The following is a 10,826-nucleotide window of genomic DNA, read 5'->3' on the forward strand; positions in this document are numbered from 1 at the left end:
AGAATGTATCAAGAACTAACTCAAATCATACATTCTCATTTTCAAAATAAATATAACTCAAACTATCGACTATTAATATTCAACCTAAATAAAAAAACACTTTATTACAAGAGTTGACTGATAATATATAACATTTTGATTTAATTGATTGAATTTATAATATATTTTTATAAGAAATTAAAATATAGAAAAAATTAAAGAGAGAATGGAGAAATAATTAATTTAAAAAAATTAAAAATAATTATATTTAATTTTTTATTCTCTTAAATATATATTTATCAAATATAATATATATTTTAAATATAATTTTTTTATTTTTTATTTGATTTATTATTGTCTTTATTAATATTTAAAATAAATTATTAATAAAGATTGAAGAGATAAAAAAAATTATTAATGAAGATAAGAAAGAGAAATTATTTATGAATAAAAGAGAGAACGTTTAAAATTATACTTAGTTATCATGCCTAGTCACCTTCCACATCACTTTGCTGCAAAACTTTCGCCCTCCTATCCTTACTCATACAACTCAATTATTATAATAATTAATGAAAACTTCTAGCCACCCAAAATTGACATGATGAGGGAGAGAGGTGAACCATTTTCTGTCCTACCCACCTTTCAAACAATTTTTCCCAAACTACCCACCTTTTCATTCACATTCCCAAACTACCCACCTTTCCCTCTCTAAATCATTAATCAACCCATTAATTAACTCACTCTCTATCTTAACCCACTAATTAACTCCCTCTCTCTCTCTCAACCCACATATTAACTCATCTCTCTCTTTCAACTATTAATTAATATCCTCACTTTTAAACTATTAATTAATTCAATTAAAATATATTATATAAATATTAAAATAAAATAACACATATATTTTATTTTTATTTAAATCTATAAATATAATATATATAGTTCAAATTAAATACACTAAATTAAATAATTTAAATAGCTATTATAAATTAAAATAAAATAGAATACATTACATAAACGGGAACTTGAAATAAAATATATTACATAAACATTAAAATAAAATACATTGCATCACAATAAAATACATAACATAAACATTACAATAAAATAAAATACATAATAAATATTAATCACATTCAATATACAATAGAATGCATATTTTATCTTTATAATTCAATTTTATGATATCTACTCCATTTTCCACAAGAGCAAAAACCTTTATATAAATTCACATTATGTTTGTTACCACCCTTCCAATATCCATTTATGGTTCTGTATTGTGCAGTAACGATTTCGAAGACTTCTCTTTGTTCATTGTATGGAATAACCTTGTGTGATGATGTTTTTTTCTCAACAGTTTCAAATAATTCTCTTGACCTTTGACAATAAGTTAGACCATTTTGAAGGTCATTAAACGTTGCAGTTTCAAATATAAAAAAAATTGAATTATAAAGATAAAATATGCATTTTATTGTATATTAAACGTGATTAATATTTATTATGTATTTTATTTTATTGTAATGTTTATGTTATGTATTTTATTGTGATGTAATGTATTTTATTTTAATGTTTATGTAATATATTTTATTTCAAGTTCCCGTTTATGTAATGTATTATATTTTATTTTAATTTATAATAGCTATTTAAATTATTTAATTTTGTGTATTTAATTTGAACTATATATATTATATTTATAGATTTAAATAAAAATAAAATATATGTGTTATTTTATTTTAATATTTATATAATATATTTTAATTGAATTAATTAATATTTTAAAAGTGAGGATATTAATTAATAGTTGAAAGAGAGAGAGGAGTTAATTAATGGGTTGAGAGAGAGAGGGAGTTAATTAGTGGGTTAAGATAGAGAGTGAGTTAATTAATGGGTTGATTAATGATTTAGAGAGAGAAATGAGGGTAGTTTGGGAATGTGAATGAAAATGTGGGTAGTTTGGGAAAAATTATTTGAAAGGTGGGTATGACAGGAAATGGTTCGAGAGAGGTACTCTACTTTGGAAAACGCGAAATTGATGATAATATAATTATTAATATTATCATTCTAACCAATGCCGGATTTATCTTTGGGCTGGGATGCCCAGTCAAAAAAAATTATATAAGAATCCCAAATTGTCAATATATTGTGACATAAATAGTTAGTCTGGTTCTAATAAAAGAAAATGTAGCATTCACTGGACATCTAGGTTATATATATAATAGTAGTTTGATTTGCAAATTTATAAATATATAAATAAATAAAATACCCAGGCTTTAAAAAATAGTTATTAATAGTATTTTAGTAGAATTTAAAATCAATTGAGTTTCCCTTGGGGAGTCTACTATTTTAAAATTTGTTTTAAATAACTTGTGACAGAAGTGATAGCTTTAATCCCATGAATAGCAAAATGAAATTGTTTTGAATCCCTTAAACTTTTTTTCTTTTCTTAATACATAATCCCATGATAGCACTGTTTATCTCTGATTTTTCATCTTTTTTTATAGTTAGAGATTCCTCCTTATTGCTAGGATGAAGTGTTCATGAGAGTGATGAATGAGTAATGTCTATGATGGAGGAGATTGGATCACAGGTGGTTTGGATGTTGCTCTAGACAACACAATCATTCGCAGAAGTTGAAGGGTCGGAGAACCATGGGATCTTAGTTCCCTAATGGTTTGGATCAAAGTGTGAGCTTAGTTGAGATCAAAGATTTGACTAATATAGAAGATTATTCAATTAGGCAATACAATGATTTTTCGATATAGCACACATCAAAATCCTAATGGTTCTAACATATAATTGAGTGGGCATATCCCTCCCCCTACGACGCAAAAAAAAGTGCAGAACATAGCCAGCCCGCTTCCGTATAGTGGTTGACTCGTTAAGTTTCGCCATCAGGAAAAAAAATTAGTTAGAAAAATATAATTAGGAATCAATTATTATTTTCATTGCTCAAACAGTTATTCCAACCAATAATATCAAAATACACAAACAAATTCTGTTTTCTCAAGAATTATTGAATGTTGTTCTTGTTCATCCCAACAGGCCGGTTGTTGTTAAAATCGTCTTCACTAATATCCTTAAGAAAATGTTTAGTGGTTGGTGTAGGTGTTAGTCGTAGATAATAAACCTTATTTTCTACAATGTTCAGCAATACAAACTCCATTTTGAAATATATTGAAGGTAAATGAAAGTTGTAAATGATGAAATCACATAGATATAAAATGACATAATATATATAATATAGGTAAAGAACATCATTGTTTTGAAACCTAAACCAAATGTTACTCCTGGCACCAGAAAAAAATTAACTATTGGTTATCTTGAAACCATAAATGGTTATTAAAATAAAGAAATTAAAAAGCATAATTGTAGGACCATAAACCAAATATAATGTCAAAACAAAAGAAACTTTCCATTTGTACAACAAACCAAATGCAGAGAATTGTTGAGATTGATTACAAAGAATTACAACTAAATGTCATAAGTGGAGAATTGAAACAGAGAATTGCAACAAAACTAAAGAAATAAAATGGAAGTTTTTTAACCTAAAAAGTGAAAAAAGAAGTTAAGCTGCAGCTGCCTTTCTAGGTGACTTCTTGCCCTTGGTGACCACCTTAGCCTTGGATGGAGAGTTATCTGTTTCCTCCTCCTCGGCCGCGGCCTTGTCTTTCTTCTTGGGAAGAAGGACAGGGTTAATATTGGGCAAGACACCACCATAAGCAAATGTTACCCCTGCAAGAAGCTTCCCAAGCTCTTCATCATTTCTCACCGCCAATTGAAGATGTCTTGGAGTTATCCTACTCTTCTTGTTATCTGTAGCTGCAATCCCAGCCAACTCAAGAACCTAATTGATTATATATTAGCATCATCAATCAATACAGAAGATATTAAATAATTTATATATACCTCAGCCGCAAGATACTCGAGAACAGCTGCTAGGTAAACAGGAGCTCCTCTTCCAACACGCTTACCATAACGACCTTGCTTCAAGAACCGCCCGATCCTACCCACCGGAAACTGAAGACCGGCCTTGACAGACCTTGAAATTGATTTCTTCTTTTCACCGCCCTTTCTAAAACCTCTCTTAGACTTGTTACCACCCTCCATTTATTTTCAGAAGAAGAAGAAATTGATTGCCTAATTTCGAGAGCGTAGAATACAATTATCAACAAATACGTCAATTATATACACTGGTATATATGGTAGAGAGTAAAACGGTTTTGCTTTTGGAGTGTTTTCTGTTAGTTGACAGGTAAGGACAAAAATATTAGCGGCAAAAATTATGGTTTGAAAAGTTAAAATATCAAAAGACATTCAATTCGGTTAGTTTGCTCTCCATAACTAAATTGTTGACGTTAGTATGAGTACTCGGTTTTGTATACTAAGATGTATAACTAAATTGTTGACGGGTTGAAAAATTATTGAACGATCGATCGGTCTTGATTTATTGGTTAATTCGATTTAGTAGGGTTGTACATTAAAATGCACCACAAAATTGAAATTGTCGATTTGAAAAATTATTGAAGGACCGATTTTGGTGTATTGGTTGGTTCGGTTTGGTCGGTTGACATCGATTTGAATTAATTTTTAAGGAGCAATTTAAATTTATTGGTTGGTTCGGCTCAATCGGTTTACCAACAATTTTTTGTTTTCAAATAATAGGTTTTAGTTTACTTATCGTTGAATTAGTTTTATAAATTTTTATTTGTCCATTGTCAAAATTTATTACAAAATACTGTATAAAATATATTAAAAAAAATAGCAACAATAATTACTAATAATAAAATACTCTTAAAAATCGGTTATAACTTAATTATCAAGAAGAGAGGTATAACTCTTAGTTATAACTGAATATAATTATATGTTTTTTTTCTTATGTTAACCATAATTAGTTTGTAAGTAAACTATAATTCACAACTAATTTTTAACCGTTAGTTTGAATTATTTTTTATTTTTTGATTGGTTAGTTTTGTATATTAAAATGGACAAATAAATCGTTGACACGTTTCAAACCCTAAGTTTTAATTATTTATGGTTGGATTAGTTTTATCAAAAAAAATTCTTTAATAAAAAATCATTATTATATAATGCATAAAAATATGTTTAAAAAATAGCAACAATAATATTAATAATAAAACTTTATTATAACTTAATTATTAAAGAGATATGTATAACTCTTAGTTGTAACTAAATTATATATTTTTATTTTATTTTAATCATAATTAGTCAGGTTTGTGAACTAAACTTCTAACTAAATTATTGACGTCGGTTTGAATGATTTTTGAACTATCGCTTCTGATTTATTGATTGGACAACCCGATTGAGGAAAGAATGATGGGAAGGGGTTCAAGCATTGACCGACTTCTCACATTCCTCAATGAACATTCACCACGAATTGAGATGCCATTTCAATTTCCTCTGAAGCTATAGACCAAAAGCAAGGTCATCCCATCCCATCCATCCCATCCCATCCTTTGTGTCGAGAATCTGAAATAGTAGTCAAGGTTGATGATATTTGGAGAAAATATGTATTCACTTATGTATACATTTTTTATGGGTCTAATTACATACACAACTTCAGCTTTATGGTCAGCTCTTTACACAATTAAGCAACAAGGATGATACATTTCAAATGATAAATAAAAATCTAGACTAAGGATTACTCCCTAGGGCTAATTTTGTCAGTCTCCCTTTATCTAGTAAACCTCAATATACAAGGTCCCAAGACCTTTTATATGTTTCTCTACAACAATGATAATATATTCTTAGCATAAAATAAAGTTACTACTTGTCTATGACAATAATGAATATGTTATAGTAAAAACGTAGAAGGTCTTTCACTAAGGTAAAAACAAACCATGGTTATTGTACCATGACTAAAAAAACTATGGTTATAAAACCTTCTTTTAACCACGGATTTTTTACCGAGATTATTACCAAATATCTTTAACCACGTTTGTTTTCTTCCTAAGGTTATAAAAGTCGGACTATAAACACAGTTTTTACTTGATTGGTAATAGACCATGCCTTTTAATTATTTATCCGCCCCTTGATTTCTTTACCCTATTTGTTGTTTCTTATTTTCTTTCTTTACCTGCAAACGCTTATTCTAAACATTATCCTTATTTCTTTCTTCTCCATTAGACAATCAATTAGGTAAAATAAGGATTTTCTACATTAGCATTGTATTGAGTCATGTTTTATAAAACTCTTTTAAGGGAATTAATACAACTCAACTAGTTGAATGTGTAATTTTAATCCATCCAATATTTTGTCTAAATTTTCTAATGTATAACATCAATTTGGTTATTTGAACTTAATTGTCAGCTAAAGGAGATATGAGGACTGAAGTTGGTGATAGTCTCTAATCCAATTTTTTTGTTTGAATATTCTCATTATTTTTTTAAAAGGCTAGGTTTCTGTTTCTCTTTTAGAGTGCGAGTAATTCATGTAGGTTAAACATATAGCCTAAAAACACACTCAACCAATTTAATAGCCGTGTTAAACGTGTCATTTGACAGTAATGATGATAATTTGAAACCGTCCGGTGGTAACCGAACCAAATTGCCCCGTTTGGGGCAGTTTTTCCCCGAAACCGAACAGGGATGGGGCAAAGATGGTATTTGTGTCTCCACCCCACCCCCACCCCGATCTCACCCTAATTCTTCCCCGAACACTAGAAATACAATTAAATATATAAAATCGCCCATATATTTATTTATTCATTATAATTTATATGAGTGGTAAGTTTATTTCTTTATAATAATATAAAATTTCAATATATATTATATTAAAAATTCGTTTATATAATTGTTTTTTTTCTTAAAAAATATTTTATAAACGGTGCCCCATGGATATTCCCCGAAATCGAATGGGGCGGGGATGGTATTAAAAAAATCTCCGGAATAAAAACGGGATGGGAATGATAAATGCATTTCCCACTCCGAACCGCCCTATTATCATCCATATCTAACAGGCTCGATCCTAAAACCTTGGGATGTTAGGGATATTCATCTATTTTTGCTGCCTGAGGGAATATTCTCATTATTATATAATTTTTTTATTTTTTTTAAAATATTTTATAAACGGGGCAAAGATTTAAATGCATTCCCCGCTCCGAACCATCCCATTTTCATCCCTATCTAACGGGCTCGATCCTAGAATCTCAGGACGTTAGGGATATTCATCTATTTTTGCCGCCTAAGGGAATATTCTCATTATTGTGCCACTACAATTTTGGTTGGTTGTGATGTTATAGGTCTCATTTGAAAGCACTTAATAATTTTTATTTTTGTATCGAGATCCAAACGAGAAATAATCAATAAGTTCTAAATTTGTGTCTATTTACTAAGTTTAGTTTCCAAACAAAATCCCATGTGAATACAATACAAAATTTTGGTATCATGTAAGATTAAAATTGATCAAAATTTCACTATCATCTAATATAAGGATTTTCTACTTTAGCATATTTTTGGTCATGTTTTATAAAACTCTTTTAAGGGTAATACAACTCACCTAGTTGAATGTGTAATTTTAATCCATCCAATATTTTGTCTAAATTTTCTTATGTAAAACATCAATTTGGTCTAAATTTTCTTATGTATAACATCAATTTGGTTGTTTGAACTTAATTGTCAGTTGGAGGAGATATTAGGACTGAAGTTGATTCCTATTTTTTTTATATTTTTTTTTGTGAATATTCTAATTTTTTTTTTAAAAATACTAGGTTTTCATTTCTCTTTTAGAGTACGAGTAATTCCCGTAGGTTAAACATATAGCCTACAAACACACTCAACCAATTTAACTAGTCATATTAAACGTGTCATATGACGGTGAGGATGACAATTTGAAACTTCCCATCGGTAACCGAACCGAATTGTCCCATTTAGGGCAGTTTTCCCCCGAAACTAAACGGGGATGGAGCGGAAATGGTATTTGTGTCCCCCTCCCCGATCTCACACTAATTCTTCCCCGAAGACTAGTAACACAATTAAATATATAAAATTACCAATACATTTATTTATTCATTATAATTTATAAGAGTTATAAGTTTATTTATTTATAATAATATAAAATTTCAGTATATATTATATTAAAATATTTGTTTATATAATTTTATTATATAATTTTTTTATGTTTTTAAAAATATTTAAAAACGGTGCCATGTGGAGATTCCTCGAAACCAAACGGGGCGGGGATGGTATTTAAAAAAATTTGTGAAATTAAACGGGGCGGGGATGGTAAATGTATTCCCCGCTCTAAACCACTCCATTGTGATCCCTATCTAATGGGCTCGATCCTAGAACCTCGGGACGTTAGGCATATTCATCTATTTTCCCGCGTGAGTGAATATTCTCATTATTGTGCCAGTACAGTTTTGGTTGGTGAAGATTCTCAAGGTTTTCATGTTCATGCCACTTTAAATAAGGTAAAAATAAGATAAAATCGTAGTGGCATGTAACTTTTCTTTGACAATATAGTACTCTTTATTATGTTCATATCAATTTGTTTATAATGTGGTTGGGATCATATTATAGGTCTCATTTGAAAGCATTTAATAATTTATTTTTGTATCGAGATCTAAATGAAAAACAATCAATAAGTTCTAAATTTGTGTATATTTATTAAGTTTAGTTCCCAAACAAAATCTCATCTAAATACAATACAAAATTTTGGTATCATGTAAGATTTTAATTGATATGGCCTAGTCACTCAAGAAAATTCTAAAGCTCAAAGAAAGTGCTAGAATGATGTTCAAAATACAAATGAGAGATAGCCGTAGTACTTTATTCTGACACGATCCTTGGTTTGAGAATAGATCAATTGATCTTAAGGAGGAGAGTTTGCAAGAACTCGAATAAGGCGAGATTGTCAAGAAACTGCGACACGTGAAATCAAAGATGGGGAATGGAATACCCAACAAATTCCAAAAGGTAGGAGAATCCTTGAATTTATTCAAGATCACAATTTATTGATCGTATGGATTCTCATTGTTGGATGGTTGAACATGATGGAAAATTCGTTGTAAGTTTGGCTTGTGATACTATTTGGAACAAAGGAGACATTGTTCGATGGTATCATATTGTTTGGTCTCCCAAGATATTTTGAGGAACCAATTCATTCTGCGGTTGACCTTTCGAGAAAGACTTCTTACTCGTGATAGGCTTAAACGTTTCATGAACATCCCGGATTGAAAATATCTTTTATGTGATGACAATGAGGAAACTTTGAGTCATTTACTTGGGTGCTGCCCATTTCCCTTGGATTTGTGAGGTAGATTTGCTAAGTACATGGCTCTCCCCAACTTCCCTAAGTGGTGGATTGATATGAAGGAAGATGTTATTATAAAAGCGAAGGGTAATCAGTTATATACAAATGTTTTCAAATGTTGCTTTGCGTATAATGTTTACCATGTTTGGGTAGAAAGAAACTAAGGGCGTTTTCGAGGGTGAGATGCGATGTTGATAAAGTTTGGAAAAAAATTATTTTTATTGCAATTCTCTTATCCGTACTTGGAGACGAATATCCAAGAATGAGAAAAATTAGAGTTTGTGCCAATATTGGAGCATCGATTATGATGAAGTCACCTATCTTTGCGATTTCAAGGTGAGATGAAAACTCATGATTGTTTGGTTGTTCGGTTTTTGTTTGTTTGTTATTTTGATTGTTGTACTCATGTTATTTTATTATGTGTGTGAGATTTCAATTTTTTTGAATTCCGTTTGTTAAGATAAAAACATTTTTTTCCTTAATACTAAATTCATGTAAGTTTTTTCCCTTTGGAGTTTTTTTTGAATGAAATGAAGTAAGTCATTTTCTAAATAAATAAATAATAATAATAATAATTTTGAGATCCATGTGTTTATAAATGTGTATTGATGGTGTTTATAACATTCAAATTTCAATAATTTGGCATCCACATTAATTAATTGAATTAGGCTTAAGGAATTGTTACGAGTAAAACTATTAGGGATGTGGATTGAATAAATTCTTTTAACGAGAAATTGATGTTTTTCATTTATTTACAGTTGTAAACATGAAAATTTGACATACTCTATTTTATAAATAATATTATTAAATTATAATAATAATAAAATAATATTTTGAATTTTAAATTCAAAATAACTTAAAAAAAGATTAAAGTATAAATTAAGATTAATTATTGTGATAATTAAACCCTATTTATAAAAATTAAATAAAAATTTAAAATTAATTTGAGATTAAAATATTGTATTTATTTTACCCAAATTAAACCTAAGAAGGAGTTTAAATTATATAATTATGATTTTAAACATAAATTATGTATAATTTATTGTTTAAAAAAATTAAATAAATACCCAAAAATAAAAATAATAGACATAATTTTTATTATGATTCGAAAAATATTTATTGTGGAATTTTTGGTGAAGAGAAACGCAAGAAAAATATTAAAATTTGATTTCAAATAACCTTTTTATAAAATTAAAACAAATAATCCTATATAACCGAAATTGTGTTTAATTGATGCAACATGATTTTGGATCATCAGATCAGCGCTGAATTTTCATCTAGTGCCTAGGAATCATCCATGCAGTCGGATGTAACAAAGTCAACGCGCGCCCAAGCCGCATGGAATCAACTAACGGGACGATGACGCCCGTTAGCCCAGGCGCGAACGGAACACCAACATCGCGTTTTGGATTAATCAAAATGTTGTCGTTTTGATAATCTTCTTCGCGAGTTCCAGGCAACCGCGATGAACTCCGGTGATCTTCTAGAAGGATTATCTCCTTCGTTAGTCAACCTTATCCTCTCGATTTTCTTCCCTCGTGCTCGCCTTATCATCGCCATCATTAACCCTACACCTATTT

The 10,826-nt window shown here is 29.4% G+C and overlaps 1 protein-coding gene across 1 annotated transcript; it reads right to left on the bottom strand.

The window, feature by feature from the left end:
- Nucleotides 1-3,541: 3,541 nt before the first annotated feature.
- On the bottom strand, nucleotides 3,542-4,083 carry LOC124910880 (histone H2A-like). Its single transcript, XM_047451525.1, has 2 exons — nucleotides 3,883-4,083; nucleotides 3,542-3,820 (listed from the first exon to the last, which is right to left on the bottom strand). The coding sequence occupies exons 1-2, from the start codon at nucleotides 4,081-4,083 to the stop codon at nucleotides 3,542-3,544; spliced, it is 480 nt and encodes a 159-aa protein (XP_047307481.1).
- Nucleotides 4,084-10,826: the final 6,743 nt, after the last annotated feature.

Source organism: Impatiens glandulifera, chromosome 1 (genome assembly GCF_907164915.1).
Source record: "Impatiens glandulifera chromosome 1, dImpGla2.1, whole genome shotgun sequence".
Taxonomy (NCBI): Eukaryota; Viridiplantae; Streptophyta; class Magnoliopsida; order Ericales; family Balsaminaceae; genus Impatiens; species Impatiens glandulifera.

Coding starts and splice junctions, on each gene's coding strand:
- LOC124910880 (XM_047451525.1), bottom strand. CDS start 4,083: ATGGAGGGTGGTAACAAGTCTAAGAGAGGTTTTAGAAAGGGCGGTGAA. Junction 3,821..3,882: donor TCGAGTATCTTGCGGCTGAG/GTATATATAAAT, acceptor ATAATCAATTAG/GTTCTTGAGTTGGCTGGGAT.